The sequence below is a fragment of the Microcaecilia unicolor genome, chromosome 8, assembly GCF_901765095.1.
Source record: "Microcaecilia unicolor chromosome 8, aMicUni1.1, whole genome shotgun sequence".
NCBI lineage: Eukaryota > Metazoa > Chordata > Amphibia > Gymnophiona > Siphonopidae > Microcaecilia > Microcaecilia unicolor.
Genome location: NC_044038.1, coordinates 59,134,572 through 59,159,629, shown reverse-complemented (window position 1 = coordinate 59,159,629; position 25,058 = coordinate 59,134,572). Strand labels below are relative to the sequence as shown.

Genomic DNA, 25,058 nt, shown 5'->3' with positions numbered 1-25,058 from the left:
CCTGCCCACAAGTTATTGATGTCATAAATTGTTTGCATTGGATGGCTTAACTCCAGCAAGACAGCAATTCATTTTGTTAGAATGAAATTCAGAGGAGCTTAAAATAAGTAGAAAGTGTTTCTTTGCTAAGATATCTTCTATTATCTAAGTGTTAAATCACTTCTGCACACAGGCCCTGATACTCAAAACTGTAGCACTGTACAGAACAACGCTGGAAAAATAGCGCCAGGACAATGCGGCAATACAACTACTACTTATCATTTCTATAGTGCTACTAGAGGTATGCAGTGCTGTACACTGGACATGAAGAGACAGTCCCTGCTCGAAAGAGCTTACAATCTTATTAGGACAGACACAGGACAACTAAGGGATAAGGGAATTACTAAGGTGGGAATGAGAAAACATGGTTACTGAACAAGCGAGTAAGAGTTAAAAGCAGCATCAAAATGGTGGGCTTTTAGCCTAGATTTGAAGATGGCCAGAGATAGAGCTTGACGTACTGGCTGAGGGAGTCTATTCCAGGCATATGGTGCCGCAAGATAAAAGGAATGGAGTTTGGAGTTAGCAGTGGAGGAGAAAAGTGCAGATAAGAGACATTTACCCAGTGAATGGAGTTCCCGGGGAGGAGTGTAGGGAGAAATAAGAGTGGAGAGGTACTGAGGAGCTGCAGAGTGAATGCACTTGTAAGTCAATAAGAGGAGTTTGAACTGTATGCGGAAACAGGGAGCCAATAAAGTGATTTGAGGAGAGGGCTAATGTGAGAATAGCGACACTGGCAGAATGTTCAACACTAATGGTATGCAAATATAGGGGCACTGTTAGTGTTGAGCATTAAGGAGTTCAGGGGGAGGATTGTGCCTGGTGTATGCGCTGAAGAGTTGTGCATCAGGCACAGCTCTTATGCGTATGCCCAGTCCAACCGTGGAGTGGAGTTCCACCTTCCGCCCTCTCTCCCTCCTCCTGTCCATAAGCTCCATGGTTTGCTGCAAGCTCCTGATTAATAAAAAAAACAAAACAGATACTACAGTAAGCATGCGAAGAAGATACGGCAGAAAAAAACGCTGAGGGAAGTTAAGCAGGCTTAATTGTCAAAATTTGGGAGATAGTTTAGAGTTGATAGATTGAGCCAGCAATTCTGGGGAGCTGAGAAGATCTGTAGCAGAATTATGGAGGACTGATGATCCATGAAGAAGTTTGGGAATCTTGTGGGAGATAGGCACCTCCAGAAGCTCCCCATTGAGCCAGACCAGGAGGACCCAAGTCATAGTCACCCTAACACCAGGTCCGAGCTGGCATAGGGTTTGCAGCAGTGAGGACACCCTCATTCTGCGTGCTGTTCGAGCATCAAGGGGGGGGGGGATTAGAAATTACCTCATTTGCAAGCTTTTGACTACATTAGCATGCTGCTTGAGCTGATCGTGGGTGACCGTTTCCCATGGTAGGGGCCTTTGAACATCCTATGCTGGTAAACGCAGGCGCTAGTGGGGCTCTAATGGCCTGTAGCACCCGTGTTTATTTCTGAGCATCTGCCTCATAGCAAGGTACAGAGGGAATCTGAACTTGAATTCCAGTAATTCTCCTTACTGAAAATCCAGGAGCTTAAGCACTTGACCACACCTTATTTGTGGAGTGGAGGAGTAGCCTAGTGGTTAGTGCAGCGGACTTTGATCCTGGGGAACTGGGTTCAATTCCCACTGCAGCTCCTTGTTACTGTGGGCAAGTCACGTAACCCTCCATTGCCCCAGGTACAAAATAAGTACCTGTATATATGTAAACCGCTTTGAGTGTAGTTGCAAAATACCACAGAAAGGAGGTATATCAAGTCCCATTTCCCCCTTTCTCTTATTTCCCGCTCATAGAGAATCCTGAGTTGGTAAGAAAGTTAAAGAAACCATATTTCACCTACTTATGGGGTACAGCTGTTCCCACCCAACCTTGGTCTTTTAATTATATGCCATTATATTTCAGTTGAATAGCAACATTGGCTTTACCAAAGGAGGGCTGTGAATCTCCCAGGAGCTACTCCTTGCCAGTATTTCAAAATATACCCCACATTAAAGAAAATTACTTTTGCAAATTATTAGAATGATTTATAAGGATTGTTGTCTCCTTAAATAAGTTTATTAGTGGTGGGACCTACCACTTGAGGGTGGGAGGGAGCGATGGTCTGCCCAGGCTTGAACATTACTTGATCACAGCTAGTGAATAATACTGTTCATGTCAAAACTTCTCTTTTAATTAGCGAAGTGTTCCAATTCCAGTCCTCCCAATCCTTTCCTTCAATTAAATTTGTATTCCAGGAGGTTATTGTGGCTTCTTCTCAGAGAGCTACCAAGGGAACAGAACTGAGCCAGGCTGCATGTTAACTGAAACAATGGAGCAAGCAAGTTTTCTAGCTTGTTACATCCACCTCAGAGGGCAGGGGAAAGTGAGACTAGCACATTCTTAAATATTTCTTCTTAAAGAGTAAAAGGATGCCCTGTTTTTGTAGTTCTATTAGCTAGCATGTGTCTCCTGTTTTCAACTTAAGAACTGAGTATTATGGATGTGCACAGGGAAAAAAATTGTTCGTTTGGCCTATCTTTTTTTTCCCTTCCTTTCAGACATTTTTTTTCCCGTTTGTTTCACATATTTGTTTTAATTAAAACTTTTACATGCACGTTAATTCATAGGTTAGCGCATACTAATGAAGTAAATGTGCACTAACTAATGCACATCTCTACTGGGGATCATTTTAATTTAAAATTTCAGACAAGGGACCTACAGTTGTTCCTGAGCACTCAGAAATGATGCAGTGTAAAGCCTTTTGGTGCATTGTTTTGCTGTCCAAGTTTGCCTTCAGTCATCATCAGAACTGACTTTTAACGGCAGTGTATACTAACTAGAAGCAAGAATGCGGGTGCATGGAAGATCTAGTGGGATTTAATATGCAGCACCTAGGATTTTCCCCTTCAGTTCACCCCACCTCCCTTCTCCAACCTGGACCACAGCTCACTGAACTGTTCTGCTTCACTGTCCCTAACAATTCCTGACTCTCGTTTGTTCTGAGGTCTTTTCTAAGTTGTACATCTTTCTTGTCCTATTTTTTCCTCTTCCTTGGTACATTCTCCTTCTCCTCCCCCCCCCCATTTATGTCTTAAGCCATGTTCTTTAGTTTCTCTCTTCCCTTTTTTTCTGAACTAGTACTGGTTCATGCAGTAATTTTTGTCCTTTAGCTCAGTCGTTTATTACTCTATTTTCCGAGTAAGCCTGGTATTGTCTTCAGTTTCTTTCTCTTTTGTTTTGTTTTATGGGTTAAACTTTTTGCGTTTTGCTCTACCTTCTGTCTGTGTTGTCTTCCTCCATGCTTCTCTCTTTGCCTCTTTTCACCATCTGTAATTTATAATTAATTACACTCGTACCTATGAGAAATCCTGTTTTATTAGTACCAGTGATGGGTAATGACATTTAACTCCCCCATCTTCTGAAATTCCTAAAACAGTGTAAGGAAAGACAGTGACTATGGAAAATGAAGATATGGGGTCACCCTATGTTGCTCTGCAGGCTTATGTTAGTTGGTCTCCCTCCATTTACTCAAGGCTCTTGTTCACTGCTGTCATCTCCTAGTGCTCCACAAAAGTAGATTATAAAAAAAAGAAATAGAAGTAGTGTCTTCCTGTGGAAAGGATTTTGTAACCACAGTTCGCCTCCTGCCACTCTCATACATAAGCATGTTTTGGTTAAACACTCACTTTTGGAGGTTTTCAGTAATGTTACAGTGATGTTCGTTGCTTGCTGATGGGTGCAATAGCACATGTCTCACCTAGCTCCAGGTATATTAAAGGGTTTCCCTCATCTTGTATTTGTGGGAGGAAAATTGCTTGAAATATAGACTCCCTGGAGAGTTAGTGTGTCTCAGTCAGCTCCCAGTACGTAGTGTGTCTTTTGGGAGAAGATGAAGGGGTTCTATTGCTCAAAACCAAACTGAAGTGTAACTGCTGAACCCTAAAACAGGGAGACATCTCATGAAATCAAGTCAAGTGACAGATTGGCAAATCCTGGTTTTGCATGCCTGCCACCTTTTAAACTTGTAATAGAGTAATCAGAACTGATGCCATGAGTCTTCCTTCACAGCTGTCTGAGATTTTTTTTAAATAGTATTTTAATAACCTCCCTAATACAGCCACTGTAGCAACAGTCCTTGGTCAAGGGTCACAGATCACAGCACCTCCAGAAACAGACACATGTGAACGAACCCAAAGGCCTGCCAGTAGGTGTCACTGTTGAGTGATGGGTGAGATATATCTGCGGCCATCCCTATATCTGGCTAGCCTGGGAACAAAAGCCAAGCCCAGTGTTCAGACCTGGGTCTTCTGTAGAGCAGTAAACATCAGCACAGCTGAGCCATAGGACCAACCTTAATTTAATGGTCTTTGGCTAATAATACATTCCATACTACTGGTGCTGGCTGAAGGTTATTATTATTATTTTTTTTAATTGGCTGTGTTGCCCTAGTTCACAGGTGAATTTTACATCTTCACACCTATAGTCTTACTCTGTCACACTGCCTGGCTTCCTTGTGTGTGGCCGGTGCTTTTACCTTTCACAACCTACTTGATACTGAGTAAGCTCATTAGTACTTGTTTTTCCCCCTCCTCTTTCCTGTTCACTTAAATGCTCTTTGGATACATGCCCAGTTGGGATAAATCCTGAATTGTAAGGTTTTCAGGATAAGCATGTTCTCTGTGAAGAGCATGAAGAGAACATAAGAAACTTGCATGAATCCTCTACAAATGTCTATATTTACTCCTTTATTTTAATTGGGGGCTTTACAGTCCAAAGTATTCACTGCTGGATCATGCTAGGGTTACTGGATGATGATCATGTATTTGTGTTAAAAAATGATCACTGGGAGGACACCACTGACAAATGTTAATGTGCACCCTTTATTCTGAGTCCAGAAACATTGCATCAGCGTTGGGAGCAGTAGGACACATGCACAGTTCCATCACTATTTCATATCGTTCGAATTTTTTCAACTGAGGTGGATGGTTTTAGTGTTTTGTGATTGGCTAGCTCATGATGATAGCATTTGGGGAGTATCTTCTACATTTTGCTTTTAAGTGAAAAGGGATGGGAGAAAAAGGAAAACTGAAATATAACATTCGTCCTTGAATGAACTGCTGTGAAACTGCCGTGAATTATGGGTATCAGTCTCACATTTAGAAACGCATGACTGTTACTCTTCTGCCTATTACCTGCGTACTAATCTTGAATTTTCCTGGGACTAGGTTCATATCTGTGTATTGCTGTGGATTGCCAACATGGGATTTTTAGAGGTCAGACTAAGTACAATGGACAGTTCTGGTTTGTAAAGACTAGTTGTGCACATCCTGTTTCTTATAAAGAGGCTCTTGCCAGCTCTGCTCCATTCATCCAAAATTTCTATCAAAACCAAAGTATATTTACCTTGGGGTTCTTGGAAGACCTCTTGGGCCCCCATAGCACATCACTGGGTTAAATAAACAAACAAACCCTGTACGCATGCAGTGCGTGCCAATGTGGAAAGATTAGAATTGGCTTTTTAGAAATTTAGGATGAGCTTTTTTTGCATTGCGGGAGGTATCCATGTTGTAACCTTTAATTGCTTTTTATAACAGATCAATATCCACAAGTTCCAAGAAGTTTATTTTGATGGTTGTACTTGATCAGCAGTATAAGGAAAACTTCATCTAATTTTAACATCGTAAAGGTAAAACCAGCACCTACATGTTAGTTTTGAATGTTCTCCTTTTCAGTCTAGGGGCTGATATACCCAGATGACAAGAGCATATATATCATGCCTTAAAGAGAATCTACATGCTGGAAAAGCAGAGTCCACCAGTTTAGCTGCTGTTAGCATGTAAATAATCTCTTTACCAAACAATGCACCGCTAGGGAAAGTTATTAATAGGGATGATTTCAAACTGAATGTCGTTAATGGTATGCATTGTTTGCATATAGAGCATACTTTTCTTAAGGAGCGTGTGCGCTATAGTGCACACATGCGCAAACTATTACCCTATTACCCACTGTGCATGTGCACTATGTGTATATGGGGGGGGGGGGGGTTCTATTTATGGCGCCTAAAAAAAATCCATGCAGGAAACATTTCCGCCTAAGCGTATTCTACAAGTGGCGCCTAGATTTAGGCGCATTATATAGAATTCACTTAGTTGATATCCTGGCACGTAGATTTAGGCACACTGGGCCATATTCTATAACTTTGCACACAAATTGTGGAACACCCATTTTCCCGCCAATAACCACACCCCTTTTTGCATGCACACATTAGACGTTAGGCGCACTGCATTACAGAATACGCTTAGCGAGTTGTGTGTGTAAATTCTAATTATGGCCAATTAGTGCTCAGTATTGCTTAAGTGCTGTTAACGACGCTGATTGGCTTGTGAAGCCTATTAAGTTATGCACGTTGTTATAGAATATGCTTGGATTTCAGCACAGATCTCTAGTCGTGCTATGTAGATTCTGGGGAATAGCGCACACTTACGAGAAGAGCACACCCTATACAGATAGTGTGGATGCTTATTAGCAAACGACATTCATGTCAAATGATAGTCCACTCCTAGTAATTAATTGGTCTCTTTTAATGTTTTCATATGGAGGAAATATTGCTTGCTAGATTTACAGGTTTTAGAAAACCTGTGTATTAGAGCAGGTACACAGATTTCTAGAAATGCTCTAGCACTGTAAATAGTTTCCTCTAAAGATTCAAAGGCTACAAAATGGATACCCCCACCGATCCCAGAAGAAAGTTCATGACCTTTCTGAACGTCATTTGTGTTTTTAAATTATGTAAACGAAGTCCATGTAGTTCTCCTTCAGTGGTCACTTTCTGTACGGTATAAATTTGCACATAGAATGAAGCAGATGAACTGAAGGATTGACTGGGCAATGATGGATGTGGCAAGGCTGCATTAGTAATAGGGAAGCCGAGTGACCACCTATTTGTGTGTTGAAGCTCTGGATGTACCTTTCACAGACCAGCAATGAAACAGAGATTCTCCGTTGACAAGAAGGATGAATCAGCTACACAAGTGGGTGATATCATCCGACGGCACTGGGACAGAGTAGCGCTCTCAGCTCAGAAACTACTAGAAAATGCTTCTGAGTGGGCGCACTCCTTCCCCCACATCGTGCCCCCGTGGAGGTACTTCAGTTTTTTCTTATTTGCTCTGCCAGTGGATGTACTTTGTAGTTTTTCTCAGCTATTGTATTTTTATTTTGTTGTTTTTCATCTTTTTATGTTTTCTTCCTCAAGAAAAAGCTCCACTTTCCCCTGTCTGTTCTTTTCATTTGTCACTGAGTTATTAGAGAGCAGGCTGATTGGATCTTGGGACAAACCCAGCTTTGTGTCCCACCTATGATAGAAAGATGGGCATGAGATATGCCTGTTCTGCTTTGGTCTATCCCATGTTAAGGGTAGATTATAATAGGCCACTTAGGCAGGAAATGCACACAGGTACCAATGTTTTATAAAAGAACCTACTTGAAAGCTCTAGCAGAATGTTATGCCAGGAATAAATTTGTGTAAGTCTCAGTAGAGACTGGTATGTATATATGTGTGTCTGTGTATATATATATATATATATATATATATATATACACACACACATACATACATACAGAAATGTTCTACACAGCAACTGTACCTGTGTGTGTGTGTGTGTATATATATATATATGTGTGTGTGTGTATATATACACACACACACTGCACTTTTTCTAGCAAAAAAAAGGTGCTTGTACTCAAAATGCCTGGCCACCCTTCAGGAATGGGGTAATCACTGAGGAACTCACCCCACAACAGCAAGGTCCCCTGCAACCAGTCACAAAATCTATGACAAGGTACAGTTGCTGTGTAGAGCCTGAGCTCTTTCATTAAAACTTGGGGACCATGGGTCAATTTTAGCAGACAATGGAATAGGTACCAGTACTAAGTACCCCTTCAAAAAAAATATATATATATATATAATTTTTTTTCTTTTTTAAAATACAGATAGAAGCACTGAGTCCACCCCTTCCCTGGGAATACCAACACATGTATCCCATAACAGTAGACATTGTTTTCTGAGCTCCCTATATGCATTTGTATCCCTGAGAAATATTTTAAGCTTTTATTTGAGCATATAAGAAGTAATTCCATGTGTTCAAGTTCATAGGCATCAGAATGGAGTTGGACACGCAGGCCTTGGCCGTACCAAATTTATTGCCATTCTAGTGGCTGCAGCTTATTCCTTCTCTCCATTCTCTTCTGCCAGCCATGCAATGCTACCGGCACCATCAGCACCTTTAAAACGTGAGAGTAGGCACATCCTGTGTTTCATGAAATACAGGAACTGCCTGCCCTCACACTGGAAATGCTTGTGATACTGGCAGTGGAATAGTGTAGCATAAAGTAACAAGCTACCACTGCTGTAATGAGGAGTCATGTGCCAGATGCTGGGGGTTGATGGGACTAAAAGGCAGGTGCTGGGAGAAAAGGAATGATGCTGGCGGCAAGTGGGAGAAGGGAGCTGATGCTAGCAGATATTGGGGGAGGGGAGGACTGACATTGAGGGAGGGAGAGAATCAAGGGTATAAGCTTCATCTTGTATGCGGACTGAAAGCAGTTCTAGAAGATGATGTTAGAGCTGTTTTACAGGCCTAAGTGATCGCAAAATTGGACTGTTTCAATTCTTTGTGGATGCTGACAGGCTTAAGGAGACCTGAACATTACACCATGTCTGTCAAATTTATATTGGCTCTGAGTGAGTTGGTGAGTAAAAACTAAATTAAATGTGTTGGTGAACTACACATTAAGTGGAGATGTCCTACCGTATATTAATGCTGTTTAAAAAATCTGTACGCTTGTGTGATGATTTGATGGTGTGAAGGAGTAGCTGAATGCTTATTGCAGCAGCCTGAAAAACAAGGAAGTTGGGGGTTCAAATTGCACTGAGGTTCCTTGTGATGTTGAGCAAGCCACTTAATCCTTCATTGCCTCAGGTACTAGGAACAGGAAAATACCTAGGGTACGTAAATGTAACTCACCTTGAGCTACTGCTGAAAAAAGGCATGCCTTAAATCCATAATCTCTTCTCACACACTACATATTTCTTCAGCGAAATTTTTTTCATATGGTTGAAATACGTGCTTGGCCTTTTCGTTACCTGCCCCATTTGAATGGAACAAAGTGCCATTGCAAGTTAAATTGATAGAGAACATTTGTATTTTTAGGAAACAGCTAAAGAAGTTATTCTTCTAACAAGCTTTCTGTCTAACATGGTGCTGATGACAGAGGCTAAGTAATCATGTGGTAGTTGTGTTTTTTGTTTTGTGCTTTTGTGTGGGGTTTATTTTTTTGTTAATTAAAAGTTTGTTGTGGTTTTATGTATCAAGTTGTGGATGTAAAATTCTTGCTCCTTTCCCAGAAAAGTGGATGGGGCAGATTATACATTTTTAAATAAAACAAGACATAAATATATAGGAAAAGGAGATGGATGGTCATAGGAATAGATCCTGGGTTATGGAGGAAGAGCAGAGTAAATTAATCCTGGAGGATATAGGCAGCAGGTACTGGGGAAAGAGAGAAGGCAGTATGGGGGAGGAGGCAGGGGGAAAATAGTTTATTTGTATTTGGTATGCCACTTATCAAAGTGGCTAACATCTAAAATAATAGAACAGAACTACAGTAATGTATAGGTAAGCTAAAGAGAGCAGAGAACCTGGATATCTGCTGTTCCACCAGTTCACTGGCCAAGCTATGAAACACCATCAATAGCCTTGGGAAAAAGGTGGGTTTTAAGAGACGCCTTAAATCGAGAGTAGGATAGTTCAGCTCGGCTGTGAGGTGGGAAGGAAATCCATAGAGAGAGACCAGTGAATGAGTGTCAATTGGACTCCGGCCTTGAACAGGAGAGGGGAGGGATGGTTAAATGACTTTCAGTGGAAGCGCCTAGGGAAGCACCAGGTTTGTTGGGAACAATCAGGAGGGAATACCAATATGAAGGACTTTGTGGGTTATTGTCAGAATTTTGTATTGTATTCAAAAAGAAACTACAAATTAAAACCAAATATGCAAATACAAAATGAAATGGAAAACCCAAGAAACCAAAGTCAGTAGGGCTCAGTGCAGTAGGGCTCAGTGCAGAAAGATGAGGAGGGTTCCACTGCTCATGGACTTTGGTTTCTTGGGTTTTCCATTTCATTTTGTATTTGCATATTTGGTTTTAATTTGTAGTTTCTTTTTGAATACAATACAAAATTCTGACAATAACCCACAAAGTCCATGAGCAGTGGAACCCTCCTCATCTTTCTGCACTGAGCCCTACCCATACAGTACCCAATGTCCTAATCCCAGCCAAATTTCTTAGTCCCCAACCTTACCTAATCCCCAAGTCCTTACTCACAGCCCTCAGTCCCCACTTGTACTCCCAATACGCAGCCAAAGTTTTAGTATCTTCTTCTGGTCTCTCACCTAATTCCCACGTCTTAGCCTAAGTCAGTCCCTGTTCTCCTGCATCCTCATTATCTCTTTTCCCCAGTGTCGTCTTCTCTATTAGGTGGTGGTCTTTGTTTTCCATGTCTGAGATGAGGGATTCTATTAACATGGAAGTCCTCTATAGGTATTTATAGCAGTCCAGCTTGTTCTCTTTTCCTAATTGGGAGGTGTCCCGGTGTTCTAGAATATTTGCAGTGCTAACTTCATAGGTAGGATTGGTGCAGTTTGAGTTTTAAGAATTGGTAGTGGGATGGCATGGTAGGTTTCCGAGTGTGCCTCCGCAGGGTTTTGTGTTGCTTCACATATTTTCTGGCACTGGAGGGAGCTTATGTTGCTGTTAGTGATGTGACTCAATTTGAATATAATTTTTGTGTGTGTGTATTGAATTACAAAGACAAACTTCCTATTTCTGCTCTGCAACCATTTTTAGGTAGTTTTATGGGGAAGTGTTCTCTGTGAATGAATAATTATATTTTATATGAGCTACATAAAAAGATATGTAAGAATGACATTAAAGACCCCTTTTATTAGCACTTAGCGTGTGCTAATGGCCATTACCATGCCATGCCCATGGAAATATAATGGGCACCTGCTAATTCCATTAACAGAGGGCAGCCCATTTTTAAGTGTTTCTTAAGCATAATGCCAAAATCAAGCACCCTGAAGAATAGTTCACAAAAATCCCAAAATACTTCACCATGGGGTACTCTTGTGCAAAGGGTAAGGGAAACACCTCCTCCTCATCAAGATATATCCTTATCTATCAGTCATTCAGACTCTGAGGAGTATATATCTGCTTTATTCTCTACACGATTAGCAGAAAGTTCTTTGTTCTCAGAAATGTCGGGAGATTGACAATATTATCACTGATCTCCGTCTTATGTGAAAGAGGAATTGTTCACAGGTCTTCTTATCCTTCACCATATCTGCTTATGTACACACCTTCATACAAGGATATAACATATCCAAAAATTCCTACAGAAGTTAGCAAATACCTTTTAAGATTTAACAGGAGATTGAACTGAGAGTGGATGTATTTTACTTTCTCAAGTACCTCAAAGCCCCCCCCCCCCCCCCCCCCCCAAAAAAAAAAAAAAAGTGGCTGCAGTTCCTGTCCATAGCTTGCTGTTAGATCTATAAAAAGGGCCTGGCAAAATCCAGGCTCTGTTCTGCCAGTGTCAAAGAAAGTTGATATGAAATATAGGATAATAGGTGCTTCTGGTTTCGGTAAACCTTAGCTTACACATTAGTGAGTCATTATAGAGCTATCAGGGATGAGATGATCGAGAAGATGAAAAGTTCCTTGTCATCAAGCAGATGAATCCATTACGAATGGGTTGTGTCCACCTACCAGCAGGGGGAGATAGAGAGCACTGAAAAACCATAGTGCCTCTTGGCCAGCTAGCTCCATCTGCCTCTCAGTATTGTCTATCTCCCCAGCAGGGTTGGACGCAGCTTATTTAGCTCCTTCAAAAATCTGCCTGGGGTGGCTCCTGGGCTTTGCCAGTTGTAGCAGGGGTGTTGTGGCTATTGCAGCTTCACTTTAAAGGCACATAGGTTAGCCCTGTCCCTGCCTTTCCCACACTCTTCTATGTTGATGCAGTGACATTGGTATGTCCTTTCCCTGCCTTTCCCACACTCTTCTATGTGGATGCAGGCACATTGGTTCGTCCTTTCCGTGCCTTTCCTACTCTCCTGGACCTCCGGAGTGCCTCTGTAGTTGTTGCCTCTAACTTTCCTCACAGCGTTAAAAAAAAACAAACAAACGTGACGTGCTTGTTAGCGCTGCGATTCTGAGGCTTCCTTCTGTCTGTGCAGCGTGACCAGAGCTCTGTGACTCGGCCTGGTGAGGTAAGATAGTCTTGTAGCTCCTCTGGGGAGGGCCCACGATCGGGATGTTTTGGCGCAAATCCGCCATTTTGAAATTTTCTGCCGTTTTCGGCGATGGCTGCGGAGGTTGTTAAGCGCTGTTCACGTTGTGGCAAGAGCAGATCCGTAGAAGGGCTCTGTAAATCGTGCTCTTCAAATGTCAGGGCCAGCCCGAGCATGGCAAGCGAGGTTTCTTCCCGCTCGGTGGAGCTGGCAGCGGGCGCCATCTTGGATGCGCCGCATGGATCGACCCCGGCAGGCGCGGGAGGGGTCTGAGGCTGGAGGGGAGCCTCGGATGGAGGCTACCAGAGGAGCTGCTTATCCCGGATTGGAACCGGGAGGCCAGGGTGAGCCTTTCTCCCCTGAGTTTGTGTTGCTTTTACATAAAGCGTTCATGTTAAAAAGAGCTCTGCCGCAGATGTCTGACTCTGCGTTGCTACCTGGTTCCTCTCCGGTGGAGACTGGCCCGGGATTGCCATCAGGGTTTTTTCTCCAGACAGTTGGCTGCAAGACAAGCGCAAAAGAGTAAAATCCCCTTCAGAGAGTGGCACCCCCCCCCCCCCACACCACCACCCCCGTGGTTGGGCTGTGGGGATTCTGAGGGGTCTGGCAGGCCTTCGTGGTCCGAAGAGAGGAAGGTGTAGGATTGCCACTGGATCTGGATGATCCCACTGCGGTTAGGATTTTCCACCGCGAGGAGCTGCTAGCGTTTCTTTCTGATGCCTTACAGGCTCTCTCTATTGAAGATCCTGTGATGGGCGAAGCCTCCTCTGGTAATCCGAGGATGGCAAGTACTAAGAAGCCTGCTCGAGCCTTTCCTTTGCATGACTCCATCCAAGAGCTTATTTCGGCTCAATGGGCTGACCCTGAGGGGCTTTTGAAAGTTGCTAGGGCAATGGGGCACTTATACCCTTTCAGTGAGGAGTACTTGGCACGCTTGGCTGTGCCTAAAGTGGATGCCCTAGTCACGGCTGTGACGAAAAAGACTACCCTCCCAGTAGAGGGAGGGGTCGCCCTGAAGGACATGCAGGACCGACATCTGGAATCAGCAATCAAATGGTCCTTTGAGATTTCAGGCCTAGCCTTATGGGCATCTGTGTGCAGTTGTTATGCTGCTCGAGCCTGCCTCGCTTGGTTGCAACAGGCAGTGGAACAGCCCGGGGATGGAGTGGAGCCCCTTGCGGAGGTGGCACCGCGGATGGATTCGGCCTTGTCCTTTTTGTCTGACGCCCTCTATGATCTGGTCAGAGCTTCGGTTAAACAGATTGCTGTGGTGGTGGCCACTCGCCGCCTGCTATGTCTACGGCATTGGGCGGCTGACATGGCCTCTAAGCAAAGGTTGGTGGAGTTGGCCTTCTCCTATTTGGTGAGGAGTTGGAGAAAATTGTTAAAGGCCTTGGGGAAACTAAACCCCAGCGCTTACCCGAGGATAGGCCGCGGCCTTCTTCCAAGGGTCAGGCGGTTCCCTCCTCTTCCAGACCTCACCCGTGAAGCTAGAAGGTACCGCTCGGGGGGCGTTCTGCTGGGTTTACTTCACGTGCCCGCTTTCAGCACAGGAACTCCTTTCGCTCGGACAAACGTTCCGCAGCGGCCGGCTCAAGGCCTGGAGTTCATGGGCGACCCTCTCAATGATGGTGCGCCGGCCCACTCCTCGATTCCTGCAGTTGGAGGACGTCTTTCCCTATTTCTCGAGGAATGGGTCAAGATTACCTCAGATCAGTGGGATATGAACCTGATCAGAGATGGCTACAGATTAGAATTCAATGCCCCGGTGAGAGACGTGTTTGTGGAGTTCCGATGCGGCTCTGCTGTCAAACGGAGTTGAAAGCGATATTCCAGGCGCTTCTGGCCTTTCACACGACCCTGGAGGGACTGGCTGTCAGAGTTCTGTCGGACAATACGACAGCAGTGGCCTACATAAATCGACAATGCGGCACTCAGTGCAGGGCACTGGCCGCGCAGGCCGCGCAGATTTGCCACTGGGCCGAGCTACATCTGCAGTTTCTGTCAGCAGCTCACATTGCAGGTCAGAGCAACGTGCAAGCCAATTATCTAAGCAGGCATCAAATCAACCCAGTGGAGTGGGAACTGGCAGACGAAGTGTTCCTTCAGATCTGTGCCAAATGGGGGACGCCCGTAGCGGATCTTATGGCGTCAAGCGCAAATGCCAAAGTCCCGTGCTTTACAGCAGACGGAGAGATCCTCGCTTGGCGGGGTTGGATGCCTTGGCTCAACCCTGGCCTCAGGGCCTCCTGTATGTGTTCCCTCCATGGCCCTTGAGAGGGTGAGTACTCCTGCGGATTCGGCTACATCAAGGAGAGGTGGTTCTTATTGCCCCGGATTGGCCCAGGCGGCCATGGTATGCGGACCTCCGGCGGATGCTGGTGCAGGCTCCCCTTCCTTTGCCTGTGGTACCGAACCTGTTGTCACAGTTGCTGGTAACCATGGAGGACGCCTGCCGCTTTGGTCTTACGGCATGGCTCTTGAGAGGGCGCAATTGAGAGACAAGGGCTATTCCAACAAGATCATCTCTCTCTCCTTCAGGCCAGCAAGCGTTCCACTTCCGTTGCCTATGCTCGGATTTAGCGCCAGTTTGAGGCTTGGTGTGCTACTAAAGTGATTACACCCATGCGGGCTTCTGTCTCGCCGATACTTGACTTTTTGCAGGATGGTTTACAAAAAGGCTTGGCCTATAAATCCCTGCGTGTTCAAGTTGCAGCCTTAGCATGTTTTGAGGGAAGGTGGCTGGCCTCTCCCTGGCTGCTTATCTGGAGGTGGCACGGTTTCTTAGAGGGGTGCTTCGGCTCCGTCCTCCCCGTGCGGGCTCCATGTCTGGCCTGGAACCAGGGGTTAGTTTTAAAGGCCCTTCAGTGTTCGCCCTTCAAGCCGTTTAGTCGAGCTTCGGAGAAGGATGTGACCCTAAAGATGGTCTTTTTGGTGGCCATTACTTCGGCGAGACGGGTGTCTGAGCTCCAGGCGCTGTCCTGTCGAGACCCATGTCTGCATTTGCACCTTCTAGATGTGCGAAGGGCTCTGTTGCAGTATCTGCGCAATGTCAAATGCTTTCAGGACCTCTGATCACCTTTTTGTTTTGTTGCCAGGTCCTCGCAGAGGGTCTCCAGTGTCCAAAGCTATTCTGGCTCGTTGGCTCAAAGAAGCTATATTTTTCAGCATATTTGCTGTCTGGCCGGCCTCCGCCTGAAGCCTTTAAGGCACATTCCACAAGAGCGATTTCCTTTTCTTGTGCTGAAACTGGAGCGCACTCTCTTCAAGAGATATGCAGTGCAGTGACATGGGCTTCTAAGCTCTCATTTGCCTGACATTACAGGCTGGATGTGGCTGCCAGGAGGGATGCGCATTTTGGAGCACAAGTGCTAGCGAGTGGTGTGGCCTGTTCCCACCCTATCTAGGGATTGCTTTGATACATCCCATTCGTAATGGATTCATCTGCTTGATGACAAGGAAGGGAAAATTAGGTTCTTACCTTGGTAATTTTCTTTCCTTTAGTCATAGCAGATGAGTCCATGAGCCCGCCCTGATTGATTGATTGATGCTGTTTTGGGTTCAGTTTTTCCTGTAGATATGTTCCCTCATTGGGAGAAGTTGGAAAACATTCTTCAGGATTTCTGTTCTGTTACAGGAGGTTGAGTTCGTCCCTCCTTTGAATTACTGCTCCTGTTCTGGGGCGTTTGTTCGCTGTGAGGAAAGTTCATGTTATTCTACTTTGCGGTGTAACACTGCTTTGGAAGCGTCAAATACTGAGAGGCAGATGGAGCTAGCTGGCCAAGAGGCACTATGGTTTTTCAGTGCTCTCTATCTCCCCCTGCTGGTAGGTGGACACAACCCATTCGTAATGGATTCATCTGCTATGACTAAAGGAAAGAAAATTACCAAGGTAAGAAGTTAATTTTCCCATTTTCAAGTATGTCTTAGGGTAGAGATGTAAGGATGCTAGACCAAAAAGCATTCTATACTAAATACTCTTATCTCTGTGTTGCAGCATATATGCCTGATGAGCTGCTATCTTAAGACACCTGCCTTCTGAAAATGTAATTTCTGACATCTTGGCAGGTGACACCAAAGTCAAAATTGTCACATCTGAAATTGAGGCATATCTGAAGTATCTACCAGAGGTTCAGCCATTGCTGTTGCCTCATGGAGATTAGTGAGGATACAAGTTTTCAGGCTCTGGGAAGATGACATTCTCTTTGAGGGGAAAAGTTAAGGAGACTGTAGATACCGTAAAGTATCACATTCCTTGACAACAGTTACTACAGAGCAATCATGTGCTTCAAGTTGATACCAATACACTTTAAACAGAAAGCGATATTCTCTCTACAGGAAGTGTTATTTAACATTCTTATGCTACAGACAATCTACTGCTTACCAGATGTCCAGACAGGAGAAGTAGTAAACCCCAAGTCAGCAAAAGCAGGTATCATCTTTTTAACTGAACAGTCATTCCTGATGTGCAGCGTCTTGCCTTGCTGTGGGAGGTCTACTGCAGCATTTCTATCAAAAATGTATACTTCTAACCACAGACACATGGCTATTAAGTATAATTAAAATGGGCTACTAGTTCAGATTTCAGTCTTTTTCCTGTTGAACCACACAAACTGTGCCTGACCCTGTCTCGGTGGTGTTCCTTGGTAGGAACGCATTGGAGTAGCCTAGTGGTTAGTGCAGTGGACTTTGATCCTGGGGAACTGAGTTTGATTCCCACTGCAGCTCTTTGTGACTCTGAGCAAGTCACTTAACCCTCCATTGCCCCTGGTACAAAATAAGTACCTGAATATATGTAAACCGCTTTGAATGTAGTTGCAAAAACCTCAGGCGGTATATCAAGTCCCATTTCCTTTTCCCCTTACTTCCTGGGGTGCTGGGAGCAGCCGCACAGCAGCTGTCTGCTCTGCTGGTTCCTTGCTCCCTCTGCTCTGGGACAGGAAGTAACATCAGAGGGAGCAGGGAACCCGTGGAGCCAACAGCCGCACAGCTGCTTCCCGCACCCCCACCCGCAGCGTTCACCTGGGGCGGACCACCCCCACCGCCATGCCCTCAGTACGCTGCTTTTAATGACACACATCGGAGCAGATACCATGCAAGCCACTAAGGCTAATACCCACCTATTAGGGTTTCAGATACGTTTTCAAAAATCCAGTCTTCTTTCCAGAGAACTGACATTCAGAGGATCTCAGTTACAAACTTTACAGATCAAGGCTTTTCTGCCGAACAGCAAACTAAAAGATCATTTTGAATATATCCATCATGTAACATCTGTTACCAGTGTGACAGCAAAACGTTACATGAAAATTCTTGGACATTTGATATCGACAGTGCATATATGGTACCCTTTGTGTATCTCCATATTGGAAGGGTACGATGAGTTCACAAGTTTCAGGAGAACCAATTGATGCGTCTTCTGTATCAAAACATTGGAGGAGGCAGTGTTGGCAATCAATCTGTTCACTGGTGGACTGTCTAATCTTGTTTGCTGAAAAGATTTCCACTCCAGCAAACTCTGCATTGGTGTTTTGACAACAGATGCCTCCAATTTAAGGTAGGGAGTACATTTTGGTATGAAACATAGTCAATGTGTCTGATCAGCAAAGAACAACTGCATATAAATCCGTTATTGCTAAGAGCAGTCTACTATGCTCTCAGTTCCTTCACACTTCATCTTCAAGAGAAAATAATGTTCATACGGTCAAGTGATAATGTACTCTATAAGGAAGCAGAGAGGCACAAGGTCCTTAGCACTACGACAGGAAATAGCAAGAATTTTGAATGCAGCAATTTCATTGGTTAATTTTTATGAAAATCATCTGCATACCAGGGGACCAGATTCAGTTGTCAGACAAACTGAGTATTACAGCCTCATGTAGTGTCCCGGCATAAGATTGGCTAGTACAATCTTTTTTTTTTTTCTCAAGTTGGGAAGTGCTTCCAGTCTTAAAAAAAAAAAAACTTTCTGTAATTTGTTCCAAAACACCAACAAGAAAGAGAGTAACCCATGACTACCATACTGTGAAAATGGACGTTGATGTAAGTGCGTATCCTCTGATTCTAATCGCCAGAGCATTTTCAGATTTGGATAACATGAAAGCTCAATGATTTTAACAGCACCATATTGGCCTAGACAGATATGTTTTCCTCTCTGATTAGAGCTTTCTGTACAGAAGCCCATAAGACTAGAGATTTTTTTCCAGAACTTATTAGTCAGACTTGCTGGTTGCTGCTACATTCCAATTTCTGCAGTTTGGCATTGATGGCCTGGGTGTTGAGCACGATGTGTAATGGCCTCCCTCCACTTATGTGATCAGATTGAGTAGATTTTGATTGAAGCAAGGAAACCATCAACAGGAAAGTTTTGTAGGTTTAAAAGGAAAAGATTCACCATTTATTTAAAAGCGGGAACCAAAACTTGTAATCCATCCGCTCTGTTGTACTATCTTTATCATCTCTCTCAAGCAGATCTTCAGACCTCGTAAGTCAGTGTATCTTAGTGCCATATTCACTTGCCATATAAGGTACTCCTATTGCTAGTAGATCAATAATTTCAAAATTATAAAAGGTTATCTTCATGTGAAGCACCATATTCATAAACCTCCATTTACAAGGAATCTCAATGTAGTTCTGAACCAATTAATGAAACTTGCATTTAAGCCAATGGAGTCATCTTCTTTGAAGCATCTTTCTTTTAAAAGTACTTTTTCTAATATCATTGTGATGGTTTGAAGAATCGGTGAACTTATTACATCCGCCTTGCATACAGTTTTTCATGAACAAGGTTCCTGCAAAAGGTGGTGTCTCCTTTACCTTCCCATAAATTTATCAGTGTTTGACCAAAAAACTCACCATCGTGTGGGGGGGTGAGGAGGAAGTTTTAAGAGAGCCCTTGCATTTTACTTAAAACAGACAAAAGCCCACCGGGAACCTGCTCAGCCTTTTGTGTTTCATGATCCAAACTGGCTGGGAATTATTTCCAAAAGAATGATCTCTGACTGGTGGACTGCATTCATTTTTGTTAAGTTTTTAAGCTGGGTTAACTGTCCAGGGTAAGACAGAGGCCCATGAAATCAAAGCCATTTCTATGTGTATAGTCCATTTAAAAGAAACTTCTATAAGAGACATCTCCAGAGCTTCCATCTGAGCCTTGTTACATACCTTCACATTGCACCATTGTCTGAATGTGATTTTAGGATAGATGGTGTAGCAGGACAAGCAGCGTTAAAGAACCTTTTTATTTAGTGGCATCAACTGTCAAAACCATCGACAAAAATGGTGCTTGCCACATGCAGTATCTAAAATCTGCATTGCACAACTTGGGAGAATCCACTTGTGTGGCTGATTCCTCCTGTTTGCTGATGGAGAAAGTAAAGTTGCTTACCTATAGCTGGTGTTCTCTGGGGAGAGCAAGATGAATCGGACACACAGTACTTTTTACCTCCCTAGGAGTTGATATTAAGCTATGTACTAACTGAGGTGTTTCCAAGGAGCATGACATGTAGAAAGGGACACATATTCTCATAAGCTTTTTCAAATCTTTCTAAACTGAGAGCTACTCTGTCCCAACATTCCTAGACGATGTCACCCACTTACGTGGCTGGTTTTATTCTGTCTACAGAGAAGATCTGTTACAGGTAAGCAACTCTGCTTTTTGTTTCTAGTACTTTAAATTTTCTCTCCTAGACAACAGTACCTTTTGTTGTTTATGAAGCAGTGCCAAGGTAATGTAATAAGTTGTCATCTTCCGTTTTGGTAGATGAGTATATAAATTCCTATACTTAAGCCAGCGCCGATTACTCTGCTTTGTCTTTTGCCAGATCTATCAGCCCTGTTCCTACTACTCCTTTCTGTATCTGACACAAGCGTATTAATTCATAAGTTTATCAAATACACATTCCATGCTCCCCATGACTATATTCAGCTTGTTCTTCTGACGGCCAAGGAGTTTCTGAGAGATTGTGCAAAAATGGGGACAAAGAGGAGACAGGCGGCTACAGATCCATTAGTTTAACGTCGGCATTGGGCAAAACATGTGTAAACACTATATGAAAGAAACAGAATGTGTAGTACCTTGAAATGAGTACAGGACATGAGAAAACCTTGTTTGAGTTCGCCATTAAATAAGGTGATAAAAATGGATCAAGGAGATGCATCGAACTCTACAAGAAAATAGTTGCATGATTCCTGACTGAGCATCTTACATTCCAAAGCACTAAATATATTCTTCTACAGCTGGTGCAGTAATGTGTAAATGGAGGAGATTCCAATGTATGTAGGAGAGATGATGAAGCAGAGAATTGCTAATTGGGGGATTCATATCAACCCTAATGGCTTGTGAATCTCTTTCTAAGGCAATGGCTTGCAGGATGCTTGAGCAGTAGCAGTTGGCAAGGGCACTAATATGATACTGCAGTACTTGATATCAGTGTTTTTGAATAGGAACTGAGCTTTGGTCCTGCCCCTACCAACTATTTGGGAAGCATGTTTGTTGCATACAGGAAGTTATTTGAGGCATATGGCAATGTGTTTTGCTAGTTTAAATCACACTCTTCTTTTCTCTTATCTTTTTTTTTTCTTCCTTTTCTTTCTGCTTTGATCAGAACCGGCCTCTTCCTTTCCAGTGTGGGGCCTTAGACAGCGGTCAGTGCCACTGGTCCTCTCCTTTTCACCGGACTACAAATGCCACTATCACGGATCTAACTTTGGATAAACGTTGGCTTGTCCTGGGTAGAGACAGGGGTGGCAAGCATGGGGAGCTCGGCCTCCTCCCTTGCCGCAGAGACGGAATCTGACCATGGCTTTGGTGGCCCTCCTTACACCAGACACCCTGCGGCAGACTGGTATAGGAATAGTCACGATGGCCCTGTTTGGACAGGTGCCCTTATTACCCGACAACATCAGCAGTTGCATCACAGGATGCGAAGGTAAGAAGTGGGGGAGGGGGTTTGACATAGTTGTAGCAAAAGGTCTCAGCTTCATCTCTCATGATACCCAAAGCGAGGTTGCATTTCTGACTTAAATTCCATAAATTTGTTTGATCCTATTTAGGGCTGTACATTTAACGTGTTAATAATGCAATTAATGTGTTAAATGTTTAACATGCATTAGAAATTTTAATGCACATTAACGACAGGACTCGCTTTCATCCACTATTCCTCTATTTTTCTCCCCACTCTAAGCTTTCTGCTGCTTCTCTCACGCACTCTACCGCTGAACCATGCTCAACAAACCCCAGGAGCTGTACATACATCAGTGCAGCGAGCCACTCTTTCCTTCACTTCTGATCAGAGCCAGCCTGGGAGGGGGAGGGGGTTAGCATATCACAGCCCCCCCCCCCCCCCCCCCCCCCCCCACCAAGCCGGCGCTGATCAGAAGTGAAGGAAAAAGTGGCTCATGTCAGATCATAGCACCCTCCTCTGCGACTTTGGCGCTTAAGGTAAAATTTGAGCCATATGGTTCAAACTTTACATTTAGCGCCAAAGAGGAAGACGAGGGTGCTGTGACCTGACTCGAGCTGTTCTTTGCTTCTGCTTCTGATCAGTGCCAGGGGAGGGGGTTTGCGAGGGAGCAAGATGTGAATGTGCCATGGAGGGGACAAGAGGTGAATGTCTGTGCAATTTGCGGGGGGGGGGGGGGGGAGGAGAAAGTAAAAGGTGGCTGTCTGCATTCTTGGTGGGAGAGGAAGTGCTGGGTGTCTGTGAGGAGAGGGAGAGAGCGCTGGGTGTTTGTGTGCTTTGCGGTGGGGAAGGAGAAAATGCTGAGTGTCTGTGGTGGGGAGGGAGAGAGCGCTGGGTGTTTTATGGGCTGTGGGCGAGAGAGAGCGCAGTGTGTCTGTGGGCTGTGGAGGGGGGAGAGCACTAGATGTTTGTGGGCTGTGGAGGGGGAGAGCACTAGATGTCTGTGGGCTGTGGAGGGAGGAAGAGAGCGCTGGGTGTCTGCGTGCTGGAGTGCAGAAGCTGGGGGAAGGATGTGCAGATAAGAGGACAAAGAAATCCGGAGAGAGGTATGGGAGTTTCTGGAACAGAAAGAGAGTGCTACAGGGAGGAGAGAGAGAGAGAGATGCAGATGGGAGGGTTGTTTAAGAGGGACAGATGGCAATAGGGAATGGAAAAAACAAAGAAAGGAGATGGTGCCCCTGGAGAGGAGGGCAAGGGGAGAGAAGAGAGACTGGAGGAGGAGGGCAAAGGGAAAAAAGAGAGACTGGAGGAGATGGTGTTTCTGGGGAGAAGGAGAGCAAGGGGAAAGAAGAGAGACTGGAGGGCATGGTGCCCCTGGAGAGTAGGATGTGAAAGATGGATATAGGGCAGGAAGTGAAGAAGAGAAAAAAGAAATTCTGAATAGACAGGAGGCCCTAGAAACGGGGCACAGGGAAGCAGAATCAGAGACAGGAAAGGAGATGATTAGAAGATAAAATCACCAAAGTAAGATAAATGATTTTATTTTTAGTTTAATAATTGAAATATGTCAGTTTCGAGAATTTACATCTGCTATCTATATATTGCACTGTACAGGAGGAAATGTGAGGGGGCACTTTATGTGATTAATCGAGGAGTTAAACATTTTAATTACGATCAGTCGTGCGATTAAACCTTTTATTCAATGAACAGCCCTAATCCTAATATATCTTATTATATGCACAAATTGGCCTGATTTACTAAACTGAATTTTTATTCTCATATTCGCAAAATGGCAAACTGGGAGCCAGATATTGAAAATAGTTTAAAGTATTTTTCCTCTTAAATGAAAATGTAGCCCCGGAGTGCTCTCTTGCTCAGTAGTATGGGGTAGCAATATACTGATTGTATTTCATTTGCTATCCTGTTACCTGCTTTGTGATGTAGTGCTTGATGGGAATGATCTACTGTATATGGACCCTCTTAGATTCCATATGTATATCTCTGGGGATGGAGCGTCAAGATTCATTTTATCCAAGGATTGACTCAACTGTAATATCTTTCTCTAGTAATAACCAGAAAAACTTTCCCAAGATATAGTATTTGAGGGTAATTTTTTTTTATAACAGGGTACCTAGGTGTCTTTATAAAATATTAGCATAAGTGACAGAAATTGCGCCTTGATGCTGACATGGACATGCATGTCTGCTCGAGGGAAGATGTAAATATTTACATGTAAAGATCACAAGTACACTAGTTGGTAAGTATTTAATGTACTTACTTAAAACCTTGCCTGTGCTTTACCCACATCATGCAGCCAGCTACACTTACCAGCAAAGTACATACCTTCTTGACAAGCTATTTACATTTAAGCCAGTCAGTATTTTATAAAAGGCTTTTTATGTGTATGTATGTGGCCACATTCACACAAAAAAGGCTTTAGAAAATGACCTTCTTTATGTGTTACTCCTCAAGCTTTGTGTTCTATCATGTGGTCTGTTATTTTACTGATATAAGGTTCAATCCTAACACATTTCTTTCAGATTTCTTCACTGTCTCCTTGGTCAAGAAGTGATGTGGAAAGGGACATCATGCATGAAATAATATGGCACATGTCACATTTCATCCTGTTCACCCCAGCCTCATAACTGTCTCTTCCCAAAAATCTATGCATTTATTTATTAAATACCCATCAAATATTGCTTTGAATGGTTTAATATTGGCTAGAGAAAATTGGAAGATAACACAATGTGTGTTATCTTAAGATCTCTTGCTTTGCTTTGTTAGCTTGTGACTCGAGTTTCAGCAATGATGAGAGAAGAGGCCGTTAATTTTCGAGTTCTGTTTCATTTATGTGTCCTTCCCCCATTTGAGCACTTGAAATAGTCTGCTATCTAAGTTGAAGTTACCAATGAATTAATCATGATCTATGTTGCTCCCTCGTACATGAGAGAGCACTCAACAAAGTGTGGATTATATAATGGGTAGTAAATGAGGTATCAGTGGACTTTGCTACTGTCAGCAGAATTCTGAGATGACACCACTACTGTTTACTGATGGATGGCATCCTATTTAATAGTACTCTGAACATGAAAATAGAACCCATGAGATCAGGGCCAGTCTTAAGGCGAGGCGGCTGCATAGGGCCTCGTGCTCAGGGGGGCCCCGTGCGGCGCGCCTGAGGTCGCCCCACCTGCCCGAGCTCCAGTCCTCCCTCCCTCTGAACGGTGTGCGACGGCGGCGTGGTGGGGGCGGTCCGCCCCGGATGTCAGCGGGTGGGGGGGTGCTCCGCTCCCGCTGCTCCCACCCTGTCCTGCCTTTAAAAAAACAATTTCGAAGTGCCAGAGTGACAGGCAGCACCTCGCATCTGCCCTGCTACTAAAAATCTCCTCGACGTCGTTGGGCCTTCCCATATTGAGTCCCGCCCTCCTCTGAGGTAACTTCCAATTACCGCGAGGGCGGGCGGGACTCAATGTGGGAAGGCCTAACGACGTCGAAGAGATTTTTAGTAGCAGGGCAGACGCGAGGCGCTGCCTGTCACTCCGGCGCTTCAAAATTGTTTTTTTAAAGGCAGTGAGGGTAGTGGGCAGCAGGAGAACGGAGCTGGTAGGTGGGTCAGTGGGGGAGGGACTCAGATGGAAGAAGGGTGTGGGGTGGGGGTTCTCAGGTGGGGGAAGGGTAGGGAGGGGGTTCTCAAATGGGAAGGAGACTGAGGTGGGGAGGGGGTTCACGGATGGGAGAAGGGGGTGAGGAGGGGGTTCTTGGATG

At 44.2% G+C, this 25,058-nt stretch overlaps 1 protein-coding gene across 3 annotated transcripts in view; it reads left to right on the top strand.

Annotated features, from left to right (window-relative positions):
- Nucleotides 1–25,058, top strand: part of CAPN15 (calpain 15) — a 248,044-nt gene that overhangs the window by 54,628 nt on the left and 168,358 nt on the right. Inside the window, exons 2-3 of one of the 3 annotated variants that reach the window (XM_030211463.1) lie at nt 5,640–5,731; nt 7,022–7,189. The exons of 1 other annotated variant lie outside the window; for it this stretch is intronic. In XM_030211463.1, coding sequence (XP_030067323.1) covers nt 7,029–7,189 — 161 coding nt within the window. In that variant the 5' untranslated portion in view covers nt 5,640–5,731; nt 7,022–7,028. Of the gene's footprint in view, nt 1–5,639; nt 5,732–7,021; nt 7,190–21,295; nt 21,321–25,058 lie in introns of those variants that run through there. One more of the 3 variants, XM_030211464.1, reaches the window with a different exon arrangement.